Source organism: Strongylocentrotus purpuratus, unplaced genomic scaffold (genome assembly GCF_000002235.5).
Source record: "Strongylocentrotus purpuratus isolate Spur 01 unplaced genomic scaffold, Spur_5.0 spur5_scaffold_1, whole genome shotgun sequence".
In the NCBI taxonomy this organism is placed as follows: domain Eukaryota; kingdom Metazoa; phylum Echinodermata; class Echinoidea; order Camarodonta; family Strongylocentrotidae; genus Strongylocentrotus; species Strongylocentrotus purpuratus.
The window spans coordinates 40885180-40899012 of NW_022145594.1; the positions used below are offsets into that span (position 1 = coordinate 40885180).

Genomic DNA, 13833 nt, shown 5'->3' on the forward strand with positions numbered 1-13833 from the left:
CCGTACATGTATTTTTATAAACAAAAATCATCATAATAGGGTCTGCGCGTTAAGACTAGCTAACCAGACTCCTTTCTACGGAAGATGTGTAGTTAGCATAGAGATATATACTTAATAGGACTATCTCTACGGTAGTTAGTCAGTCCAGTCGCCTGCCTGGGGCCGGTTTCTCGAAACCATCATGAGTTCAAGTTCGTGGATATCCCATAGAAAATCGTATTGATTCTATACCACATGTTACAACGGGATGTCCAAGAAGTTAGAATTATGATGGTTTAGAGAAACGGCCCCAGCTTTTTATTTTATCATATCTCTTTTATATAGCGTATCATGACCAGGAACAATTTGGCCTAGTTAGTTTATTAGGAAGATGGGATACCATATTGTACATAAAGGGAGAAATGAGAGAAGAGAAACAGAGAGAGAGAGAGAGAGGAGAGGTTTACTCCATGAGACATTTAAAGCTAGCGCTATTGAACACATTTACATTTACAATTTCTGATTAAGATTTCTATTAAAACGCTTCGATAAATTTCAACATACTGGTAATTAAACACAAAAATACCAAAATCAAAGAAAGAAAAACACATACGAATTGTGTAGAAATAGTAAGAAATAAGGAAAACCCCGAGATACATCACATGTCAGTGATCACGTGATGGTGTACGTATCAGTCACGATCAACGAACTCAAACCAAGTAGAAGGATTGTGTCCGTTCACGTTTCACGCAGCGCAATGGCACCGCTCGAGTGCGCCCGCCGCCATTTTGCGTAGTACAAGAAATCGCCTGCGCATACGTATTGTGTACAAGCTCCTATTGCAATTGGAGGAAGGGACGTCCAGAAACCAGGGTTTTATTGTTAGTTTTGGTGAAAAATATCTTTACATATATTGTTTATGCCCTTTTCCAAGTCCCATACAGATGTTTGATGACTTGAATATTGGAATAAGAGCGGCAGCTTGGACAGTAGGGGAGTTGAAATTTTAGGTTTTTTTTGCATAAAGACTAAAAGAGCTAGACTATTTGTTAAATATCATTTGTGGTATTAGGCTAGTTTTGTCTCTTTCTGTGATAGAAAGAATATATCAAATTATTTAGGCTCTATCTATCGTAAATTCTCAGTCTTTGTGTTTCTCTTCCCACTCCCCCTCTCTCTATCCCCTTCTCTCCCTCCCTCTCTTTTCTATCACACTCCCCCTCTCCCCTTCTTTCTCTCTACCCCTTTCTCTACTCCCTCTCTCTTTCTCTCTATCCCCTTCTCTCTCTCCTTCTCTTTTTCTTTCACTCTCCCTTTCTTTCTTTCTCTCTTTCTCTCTATCCCCTTCTCTTTTTCTCTCCCCCTTTTTCTTTCACTCTCCCCCTCTCTCTTTTTGTCTCTCTCCCCTCTCTCTTTCTCTATCCCTTTGATTCTTGGCACTGCAGAAGTAGGCCCACTGAATATTAATATTATTTCTTTTCTTTCCCTTGGGAGGCTACCATTTAGCTGCCAGATATTATTTTCATCCCATATAGGCATATTAAAGATTTGTCTAAGAAGTGTTAAGTAATGACACATTGTGGCAACTATTCACATGTCTTTCCACATAATTGTGAATACTTTCATCTTTATTAAGTTTTTTTTTAACCTTGGCATTGCGCTATGTATTACATGAATGTATACAGTACTTATCAAAACATCCATGAACTATTGCAATGGTGGATATGAAGAAAAAAATCCTCAATGGTGTGGAAAAAACGTTCCTCAAGCAAGCAATCATGGCACATTATGTTTATACCGGCACATTTCTTATTCATTTTAACACACAGAGAAATAATCACATGTACATTTGCATTTGACTGACTACAATGTACAAAAGGCAAGATTTTCTCCCTTTTAGCACTCAAAACTTGAACATACTTCATTAATAAACTAGACTTCAACAAGATATAATACAATCAGTATTTCCCTCTCTTTGGTTTGTTCACGAAGCAATGTATGGATTCATCTGATTTCAGTGAAAACTTTTAAAACAGATTTTTACTCTAGATGAAAGTTGCAACTTTCATTTAGCTCAAGCTCTTTCAGTTGGTAAACATGGATACAACCATTGCAACTACAGTTTGAATTCAGTAGTGTAGAATAGATGACACTGCACATTGAACAATAAAATCATTGGACAATATTTTATAACAAAACAGGGATCGTTTGCATACACCGTAAACCTCTGTATACAGATTTTCATACAACATAATGAGTGACTTCCTTATCTAATTTGACGAAACAATTTGTTTGTACACACATGTATGTGGCACTATGCCATCACCGAATACATTATCCATTATCAAGAAACATACGCACAATAATTTGTAAATAGCTTCGGGAACCATAAGAGATCAGAGTCAAGTTAAAAATACAAAATTTAAAGAAAATCCCTTTCCCTGAAACACGTTGACAATAATCCAGTTTTTTTTTTATTTCTTTGATGCCTCTTTCGCAAATTCTAATCTCAAATCTAATTTATGCAATCAGATTCAAACTATACCTAAACCTGTCAGACAGAAGACAGGCTAGTGTCAATAATAGAATCACACAATTCCTTTCTCTCTGGGTAAGCCTAGATGTATAAAACACAAAATAGACCAATAGGGCAAACATCGTAATAAATACCGTATACTATATTATCCCTGTAGTGCACATTCTGTCATTTCAGTGGGAAGGAGAAGATGAAATAGTCTGTTTGAATTAGTATATTTATTTCATCAATGGTAAAATATTATGTAAAAAAATACACATAAATAAGATTGACCAATTTTTTACCCTTTTACAGCAGAAATCCCAAAATATTTCAAAATGTATAATAATGTCTTTAAAGATATACATGTACCAGAATAATGGGAGCTTCGCAAAATATTGCCTGGTGTTTTTTTTTGTCTTGATTTGTATTTCAAGTGCTGTGCTTTACTAGGCCATATGAAATCACTACATAATCTACACATATTCATCTGAGGAGTAAGTTTTAGAGGACGTAGGAAGGTTCATGCAGGTAGCTTCTTTAACTGCCATGACTGACAGGTCGTAACTTTCACCGTCTTTGATGAGTAAAATTTCTTGTGTTACAACAATTTAAATGTCCAAAATTAAGGTGTAAATTTTGAGTAAATTCCAGTAAATTTCTTACAATAATGCTTGAAAGTCTGACGAATCACGGGAAATTGTGTCACTATTAATACCAGCGCCGCGATCATCATTGCAACATGTTCATAAGTTCAAGTTAATCTTCAAAGTAACTTGAACCAAGTTTCACCAAGTCAAACAAAGAAAGTGACCTGCTTATGCCCCAATGATTCCCCCCCCCCCCCCCAAAAAAAAAAACAAAAAAACACACAAAACAGTACAGTATTCTCTGGATATCATGTATTCGATATTATCGGTTTGTAATACTTTGCAGCTCTGTGGAATTCAATATTTTTGATAGTTCATAGCCGATGTCATTGAACTCGAGCGAAAACAGTTCACAAACATGGAAATGAATAGATGGGACCGATGTACAAATACACGCTTTAGTCTGTGGCTTTCTGCGTTCGGATTATCATGCAAAACTGTTTATTTTTGCCATGTTTTTAATGAAGTGATCACTTAACTATGAAAGGTAATTCCAGAGCCTCTTTTAAGGCGATTGGTGCAGTTGAAAGCTGCACAATATGGCATTTTGCAGACGAAAGTTGAGCATACACATAGCACGTAGTCGCAGTTCGCTTTCACAACGCTCGTTCTATCCAAGATGGCGCACGGCGGTGCAATTCAGCGGTCTCGGAAAATCCTTCTACTTACTTGGATTTCGATGGTCACGATACACAATCTTCTATGCCATCCACATGTCGTAGATTTAGGCGTCAATGGACTTGAGTGTACCAGGAAAAGTTACGTAACATTCAGGGAGAACCCACAAGATTATCCACGCTATCATGAGGATGTCTTTGAACTCAGAATTGAAGTCAATACCGATGGCTCATCCGCGTTCTGGGTCCCTTTCCGGGAACATTATGTAAATGAGAAGGGATTGTTTCCCCTTCGCCAAAGGATTATAGCGTGTGTAATGAGAAGATAGCACTTGGCTTCCTGGAGTTACGGGAAAGAACCGTTATTCATCAGAAAGGATTGATACATAAAAGAGAAAATGGTTTTTGTGGTGATGAGCGGTCCAACCTCTACTTTAGAGGGTAAATTGCCATTTGGTCTGCAATCAGTTCGTCTACTATCGACATTTGGGTAGTAGATGAACCAGTGTTGACCAAACGGCAATAAACCCTTTAAAGATTGTGCTGGAGGAAAGTTTTGGACATACTGTAGAAGCATTGGAGGCTTGTATAGAACTTTTAAAGGGCAAATCTACCGATCCCGCCCTGAGATTGAGTTGGTTTTAATAGAATTGGAGAAACAGACCAGTGAACGTTTGAGCAAAAAAAAAACCCGCTAAGAAATATGAATTTTTAAAGGTGCAATCAATCAAACAGAAAATAGCAAATTTGTGACGAATTTTACGAGATCCCCTCCCATTTGCCCTATACAAAAAACAAAACAAAAATCATCCAGAATACAAGCAAATAATTATGTTATGCAAACCCTCTGTAATTTTATTTTCTTCTAAATTTCGTGGTAGTGACCGGTTCAACTTCTAATTTAGAGGGTGAATTGCCATTTGGTCTGCAACCAGTTCGTCTACTATCTACATGTGGGTTGTGGACGAACCAGCTGTAGACTAAACGGCAATAAACCCTTCAAAGCCCGGCCCTCCACTCAGTGTTATTTAGGGTAAGGGGGGGGGGGGGGGGGCTTCAAAGCATGTGCTGGAGGAAAGTTCTGGACATGCTGTAGAAGCATCGGATGCTAGTATAGCACTTTTAAAGGGCAAGTCCACCAACTCCATCCTGATATTAAGTTGGTTTTAATAGAAGCATAAACATTAGAGAAACAGGCCAGTGAAAGATTGAGCCCCCCCCCAAAAAAAAAAAATGCTTAAAAATAGGAAAGTTATTGGGGAAATTGGAGAGGAGCTCCCTTTTGGCAGCTTAAACAATTCCCATTTTCGAGTGGATGATGCCCAAGCGTTCACTAATTTTTTCTCTCTCATTTTTTGTTTTAATTCAAACCAACTTAATATCCAATTGAAGTTATACTTTTGAATTGTTTGGGGTCATGATAAGTGATAATTAAGTAGTACAGCATTAAGTAGGCTTATACAGAGAGGTCGTTACACCCTCTTTTATTACACAAATTGTGTGCAGAAAATGAACATCGTCGAATTTAACAAATGTATTAAATGAATAGTTGCAAGTGATTCATTTGGGAAAAATAACGATAAAAGAAAATAGAATTTAAGTGAAAATTACGTTCTATATATCTATAAATTTTCATATTTCTTATAACAACTATACTTTTGAAATGATTATTAACGTGACAGTTTAAAAAGACCTTCTTTTTTCATGTTTTCAGGCCACCAAAAATACTTCGTGTATAACTTTTTTTGGGCCAAAATTCGAACTACATGTACCTTTGTACAATGCAAATTGAGTCATAATCGCGAACAATATTTTAAAAATATCTTCTGTTTTACTAATACGTCCATATTTAGAATTATTAATCCTAGCAACATCAACAAAAGAAAATCGCTTCCAGAAATTGAAAACAAGAGTATTTGAAACTTGAAACTAGATATTACTCTGTTGTTACGAATGTAACAACAGTTCTGGCAGACACATTATCAACAATCTTCTAAGTAAAATCATCATTACTGAACCAAAATATCTCCCCGTGGCATGTAAAAGAACTTTGTATGAGACGTTCCCTCAAGTTTTCGGAGTTTTCAAGAAACATTATTTCGGTTTTATGTAAAGTTTTATTCCAGAAGATTGTTGATAATGTGTCGCTTAGAACTATAGTCGTAACAACATAGTGAACTCATTTAAATCAATTATTTCTATGTCTAAAACTCCAGTGAATAAAATACCACAAATTCACTACAGTGACAACATGACTAAGTACGTGTAGTCTTATTTGTTATAATGTACAACGTTTCCATATAATCAATGCCATCATTTATATGGTCCGAAAACATGTTGCCCCGGGTTTTATTTCAGGCAAGTCATTAGCGTTAAGATATGAACTTTATGCCAACCTAATGGATTAGGTTTAGGCTTACTCATGAATGTACTATACCGACTAATTGTAAACTAAAGAAGAAATTACCAACCATCCCCAAGCTGTTATGTATTTCAGCAATTTTTCTTGGTTTTCAAGTAGCTTAAATAGTGGTTCCCTTTTTTAAAGACCCACCCTACAGTTAACAAGTAAATTGTTCATAACCCTTATAAATTTGATGTTTGTTTTACAAGAATTAAAGGTAGACAGGTTGTTGAATAATTTTAGACTTAAGCTTTAATATGTCACATTCTCAAGAAACGTAAATCGGGATAAATCAATATTTTCCATACTTGAACAAAAAAATTAGTAAGGTTATGACTAATATGTTTGTTAACTGAATATATTTGTAAATTGCAAATGAAAGTTAAACCGCAGTTCGAGATTACTTATTGCATGGCTTACAACACGACTGTCTGAAGCGGCGGTAAGTGAACAGATAAACAAAGACATTGGTGATATGGCTGATGTATTTGAGTTGGTAGAAGAAATAAATGGTGACGTGGGTCTTCTGAATGAGGCGAGTGAAAAGATCACGTGGAATCTGATCAAGCACAATGTTGGGCAGCCACAGGAGGAAAAATATGACGGTGATGATGATGACAACTTGAGTGGTTTTGTGGTCAGTTGGGTGGTTCCGAAGCTTCTTTGATGACGGCTTTAGCGTGTGGTTGGTTGGTTGGGCTGTCTGTTTGCTGGTTCCAACACGAACATTGGATCGTTGGGTTTCCTGCGTGTTTGGTCCATCATCATGAACAGTGCTTGGTTGGGCTTTGGTTCCAACGTTCTCTGCTGAGGTCGAGAGGGAACCAACTGCTGAGGACACTGTAACACTTACTGATGGAATGGATCCTGGTGATGACACGACATGGTCCAAAGCTCGAATACTTGGTTGACCACCGAATGCAGCAGATCCGGTGATCATCTGTTGGCGGATTATCTGGTGGGCCCGAATGAACTTGTAGATGCGAAGGTATAAGCCTGCAATACCTAAGGCAGAAGCACAAAACACAACGGCTTGGGCTTTGGCATACACGTCACGCCCCCATGGTACACCGCCGTAGATATTGCATCCGTATACGTTCCGGCGTCTTATCGATGTCGTAATGAAGAAGAACGGCACATGTAGCCCGAAAGCGACAACGGTGCAAGCGACTGAGATCAAGACGGCTGCTCGTCGTCCAATTCGTCTTTCGAATGGCTTACAGACAGCCTGGTAGCGGTAGAACGCTATCCAGGTGGTCAGGAAGAGGCCAGCGTAGAGGGCGGACCTCCCTGCAATGACCTCGATGAAACACGCCCAGGGATGCTCACCGTGGAAGAAAACCATCACAATCTTCATACCGTTGATGATGCTAGCGATGAGATCGACAACGGCGAGGGCGATGAACGTGATGTCGGTCGCATTCTTAATTCCTAGACGACCGAAGACGACGATGATTGTTATGTTGCCAGGAATCCCAAAGGCAGCTGCTAAACAACCAACAATCAAACGGAGTATGTAGATATCAGTAAACATGGTGGAGGATTTCAGCAAATTATTTGCTAAATGAGAACCATCGGATCTTGAATGAGATTTTTCGTAAGAGTCTTAATTTGTTCGAAGTCAGGTATGCAATTTGCATTAGCGGAAAAAAAACACACAAGATACCACGCAAGTCCAGAGACGACAGGGGACGAAAGCAGTGTCTCGGAATGGGAGATCCAAAGAGACCATCTAACCTTATATTTGAAAGCAACTTTATCTTTAGAGGCGGTTACTCTGAAGAGCCGAGAAACTGTCTTTATTTATGGGTCATGTGAAAAATCATGAGGTTTTTATATAAAGCAAATAGTCTGCCCGTCGAAATATGCACGATCTCTTTATGATGACAAGAATACTGATTTTCATTTATTCATAGTCCTGACAGGTGCTCCACTTCTCCACAAGAGAGAATATAAAGATCAGTCAAATCTGAATGACTGCCAATCAAGTGGATATTTATATATCTAAATATTGCTTTGAAAATCTTTTAGAGTCGTGCTATTATACTGTCTTAATCATCAGGGAGTTTTTTTCGGTGCACATAAATGAAAGAAAAAAAAATCAAAAACTTTTCAATATTTGTTTTCCCATCGCTCTCTGTAAATCATCTCGGTGATACACAATCAGAGTAATTAGCAATAGGAGCAGCGACTCATTGTGGGGCATTTTGTCATAACCATTTTATTAAAAAAAAAAAAAAATTATGAATATACTATTTGGAGGGCACTTAGTGCGGCCATGAGCTATCAATCGCACATTCAAAGTCACTTCCCACAAACATTACATCGTCTTGAGATTTAAAAGATTTGAGATGTATATTCGCGAACAAAGAAGCGAATTTGTGTCATCCTTGAAAGCAATCATGTTCGGTCTCATACAAACTAAAACCGAGGTACATTATTATGAAAATACATCAATAACGAATTGCAGCCTTAAACTTTACAAATGAATCTTGCTTTCCAGACCTTCAATCTCCTTTTCATAGATCGAGATATTTTGAGTTTTCGTCAGCATCAAGTCATCAAGTCATTGTGCACTTAGCTGTTGTCCCTGAACATTTTAACTTTTAACTTTAAAAGATAATAATAATAATAGTGGCTACTTGTATAGCGCACAGGTCCACCTTTCGGTGCTCATGGCGCTTAGAAAAGAGTACATGTAACAGGCATAAGAAAGAAAAAACAAATTCGGAATTCTCCTAGACATAGTAAATTAAAATATTGCAATAATTACAACGAAAGAAACAAATAGGTTTTTAATTGTAATTTGAATGTTTCTGTCGATGACAGTTGACGTAATTTTAGAGGGAGCTTATTCCACAGTTTTGGACCCATGGCTGAGAAAGCCCGTTCACCCCAAGCATGTTTTATTCTGGGTGTATTAAGTAATAGTGTGTCTGATGAGGAGCGAAGACTTCGTGTGGGGTTGTATTTTGAAACAGAGTTGCTCAGGTATGCAGGGGAAGAAAGAGAGTAAACTGAATGATGTACAAGTAACATAATTTTAAAAATAATCCTTTTTTCAACTGGCAACCAATGGAGAGAACGGAGAATTGGTGATATGGAATCAGATTTCTTAGTGAATGTTAATAGGCGGGCTGCAGAATTTTGAAGTCGTTGCAGTTTTGTGACATCTTTTTTTGGAAGGTTACAGAACAATGAATTTGCAAAATCTAAACGAGAAGAAATTAAAGCATGAATTAAGATCTCAGCCGCAGGTTTAGATAAACACTTTCTTATGAAACTTAGATTACGTAATTGGTACCTTACACTCTGTTGAATATGTGTTATTATGATAAATAACTGTTTAAGTATCTGAGTGAAAGAATTGACCTGGTTATGATATTGAAAACTTTGGTTCGCCATTTTGATTGCCCGTCACGAAAGTGCCCTTCCCGGAGGCGTTATTTTTTTATGCGGCACAGATTGGGGCTTTTTTTTAAAAGGGGTCTTGATTTACAGACTAGCACTGGTCGTGTGCGTACTAGACAGTATAAGTAGTAGAGGTCTGTTTTTAATAGTGTTACATGTAATCCACTACCGCATGGAAAATCATTACATCAACAATTAAAATCAAATTGGAAATCTGAAGAGGAGGCAGCACGTCAATAAGGAGAACATCACAATAATTAGTCAATAAAACTTAACTAACTTAAACGAAGAGGAATGTTATCTAAACACATAGTTCGCGATGGATATACAAACTTCTTCGCAGAGCTTAATGCGCTAGCGAACATGACTAGTCTCACGTACGTGCAGACACTATTCAGAAGGGAAAGAGCGTACTTCCCATAGGTTTAACACGCGCCATGCCCCAATCTGTGCCGCATAAAAAATTAACGCTTCCCGGAGATTCGTGCGGAAGGTTTCTTTCACTCGCAAAAAAAGGGTGAAAGAAATTAATTTGAAATATGAAATGCGAAGGTTTCCGGTATATTGTTCATGAAAGGTCTTAGAAAGACCTTCATATATTAAAAAGGTTTTAAATACCATATTCATATCTAAATGTGAAACAGCTTTTAATCGATTTGCGGGGTATAGAGGCTTCAGTTGAATACATGCGAGGAAAAAGGGCTCAACTCCGTTTAAAAAAAAAAATTGTGTGTAAGAAGAAGAAAAAGAAGGAGAAAGACCGTTTATTTCCAAGTAGATCGGAGAAAAGGTGTTTTCATAAAGATTTTTTGTTTTAATTCATTGATATGAAGGTATGTATGCTCTGTCTCTTAAACAAACTAATGACTTGTTAGTGACTTAAAATCGTTCAGAGGGAGTTGGGGCCTTCTCCCTCTGGTGTATTCAATTCGAAGCTTGCTTGGTCGACATTTTATCCACAGTGAAGAAGTATAAATGCAATATAATGGCACAGTTATATTCTACCGCCCGAACTCTCTCTCTCTCTCCTTCACTCTCTCTCTCTCTCTCCTTCACTCTCTCTCTCTCTTATTATCTCTTCCCATTCCCATGTTCTTTCCTTTTTCACTCTATGTTCCCCTCTCACCTCTCTCTCTCTCTCTCTCTCTTTCTCTCTCTCTATTTCTATCTCTCTCTATCACTTTACAAGGCAGGATTTGATGTATATATCAATTTATCTACCCCTCTCTCTTCTTCCTTCTCTCTCTGCTTGCTTCCCCTATCTTTCCGTCACTCTCTCTTTCCTTCTCGCTCTCTCTGTTATATTCTCTCCCCGTTCCCATGTTCTTTCCCTTTTCACTCTCCCCTTCCCCTCTCACCCCCTCTCTCTCTCTCTCTCTCTCTCTCTCTATCTCTCTCTATCACTTTACAAGGCAGGATTTGATGTATATATCAATTTATCTACCTCTCTCTCTTCTTCCTTCTCTATCTGCTTGTTTCCCCCTCTCTTTCCGTCACTCTCCCCTTCCCCTCTCCCCCCCCCCCCCCCCCCTCTCTCTCTCTATTTCTATCTCTCTCTATCACTTTACAAGGCAGGATTTGATGTATATATCAATTTATCTACCTCCCTCTCTCTTCTTCCTTCTCTCTCTGCTTGCTTCCCCCTCTCTTTCCTTCACTCTCTCTCTTTCTCTCTCGCTCTCTCTCTTATTATCTCTTCCCATTCCCATGTTCTTTCCTTTCCCACTCTCCGCTTCCCTTCTCACCCCCTCTCTCTCTCTCTCTCTCTCTCTCTATTTCTATCTCTCTCTATCACTTTACAAGGCAGGATTTGATGTATATATCAATTTATCTACCCCTCTCTCTTCTTCCTTCTCTCTCTGCTTGCTTCCCCCTCTCTTTCCATCACTCTCTTTTTCTCTCTCCCACCCCTCTCTCCTTATCCAGGTTCTCCGTCATACACTGCTGCACAAAGGTATCATTGTCTCTATCCTGTCCGTCTTCCTTTCTATTCCCTGCTTCTTCCTTTTTCCCCCTTTCTTTTTCGCCGTCCCCTTGGTTTTCTATCACTCCTGCGTTTCGCTATCTATACTCCAGGCAAACTAGGTGATACTAGACCTAACAAGGCTATCCATGTTCTCAACCGGGCGGTGCCGGAGTGGGATATAGTGGGGTGGTTCTGCAAGGGAAGGGTGGTGGTGGGGGGGGGGGGGGGGGTGGTGGGGAGGTAGAGAGGGCAATGAATTCCCTTCATTCCTTAGATTTTACGGCTTTAACTTTTTCGTTTAACATTCTTTATATACTATTATATATTTCTTTCTTTCTAAATAAAATAAAGCATTTTGTTTTCTCTCAGAACAAAGGTATTTTCCACATTACGATATTTTAATTTAAACAAGTCAAATGATTATAATGTATTTTTTCGCAGGATTGTTCTCATTAAGTATTGTTTTCATATTTTGTACGCATTGCAATAGTTTATATTGTATATTTATTTGTGGAAGAAAAATCATTATGTGGAACAAAATGGGATGCGTATTTAGAAAAGCACATCCTTGATACGACGGGGCGTTGATGATCATGATGATCATTAAATGGATTACGAATGGTAAGGTCTAGTAATCTAGTTTCTCGTTCGGATTTCTTAAATTTTAGGAGAAGGGGTGTTTCATAATATTGAAAGGGGAAGTCCACCCTGATATTAACCCCATTTTAACCGGGCTATTTCAGACCACGTTTTTACCGGGGGAGGCGGGGGGGGGGGGGGGGGGGTCAAGTTGACCCTCTAAGATCTCGGAGACCGATTGTCCGATTCATGTGCAATTTTGCATAGAGGTACATTGAAATATTAGCGACGCGTTCATGTTTTCGTTTTAACGACCCATTGTTAAATACGCAAATTATGCGCATATTAATGACCGAAGAACCCACATTTTTGCTACTTTTTCTAAATTTTAAAGAAAAACACAATAAAAAGTATCATATTGACTCAAAATGAATCACAGACATGGATAAGATTTAGGTATTTACATTTTTTATTATGGTACATATGGTAACATATTTACATGAGCATGCATAAATTTGCATGGGCCTATATTATATATTTATGTATTCCTTTGTTTTTATACAGTAGGCTTGCGGGTGCACCATGTGAGAGAGAGTGAGAGGATTGAGGAGTCCTGAAAAGGACCCTGACTCGGTAATCTTTCTTGGGGGTGTGTAGTCCTGAAAAGGACTGTTTGTTATCTTTCTTAGTTTATAGTTCTAAGGATGAGTGGCTCGAGGTTTCGAACAGGTTGACTATCCGTCGTCAAGATCCTCTCCAATTTGCGCTGAGAAATTTAATTAATTTTCATTTTATTAGTTATTGACGACGAAATAAATTTGTTTTATACACGGGTTGTATAAAAAAATGTATGCAATAATTAAATCTAGGGTAAAAGTATAAATGAAAATATTAGGATGACTGTATGATTGAACAGTTTCTAAAGGGAAAATATGAATTTGTGAAGTTCCTCTGTACAGAAAATTTAGCAAACTTTAATTTCTTGGTTTCCGATGGCGGATTATATTTTATTCAGAGAGGGGTGGTATAAAAACAAATCTGCAATAATCATATTTAGGGGTGAATGCATGATTGAACATTTTCTTAAGGGAAGATATGAATGTGTGAAGTTCTGTGTAGTTCAGGGTAAATGAGAGGGGACCTTGCAAGATACGTCACATAGTTGCCAATCTGTGTATGATTGCTCGCACCTTCAAAAGTTAATAACTTTCTTATTTTAATCAATCAGTTTTTGATCAAACTTTCATTGACCTGTTTTAATACTTCTATTAAAACCAAGTTATTATCAGGGTGGACTTCCCGTGTAATATAGAAATAACTTTAAAAAATCAGTAGTGGACCAAAACAGGAAGGAAGAGGAGGAGAAGACACACGGGAAAATAATTGGAGGGGTGGCGGCTCAGTGGTCTCGTATCTGGGAGGTCCCGGGTTCGAAACCAAGTCGACGCACTGGTGCCCTTTGGTAAGGCATTAACCCTAATAAGGCCGGGGGGGGCATTATGCCCCCCCCCCCCTCCGCGATTTTTGTCGCCCCGCCGCTCACTGACTTTTTGCTTCCGAGTCTTGCGCATCTTTTAAAACGTTTTTTTTTTAAATCGGACCTACAGTTACAAAGTCACGTGACCTTTTGTTTTTGCAGGTCAGCCCGAAAATCGCTCATTTTCGTGATTTGTGTACAAAACATATGGAAATGTCATTTTTCCTAAAAAGAG

General features: G+C 38.2%; 1 protein-coding gene across 1 annotated transcript; it reads right to left on the minus strand.

Moving 5' to 3' along the window:
* Positions 1–6565: 6565 nt before the first annotated feature.
* On the minus strand, positions 6566–7699 carry LOC115921371. Its single transcript, XM_030978796.1, has one exon. The coding sequence runs from the start codon at positions 7697–7699 to the stop codon at positions 6566–6568; it is 1134 nt and encodes a 377-aa protein (XP_030834656.1).
* Positions 7700–13833: the final 6134 nt, after the last annotated feature.

What these genes read in the sequence shown, in the direction of transcription:
- LOC115921371 (XM_030978796.1), bottom strand. Translation starts at nt 7,699, where the DNA reads ATGTTTACTGATATCTACATACTCCGTTTGATTGTTGGTTGTTTAGCA.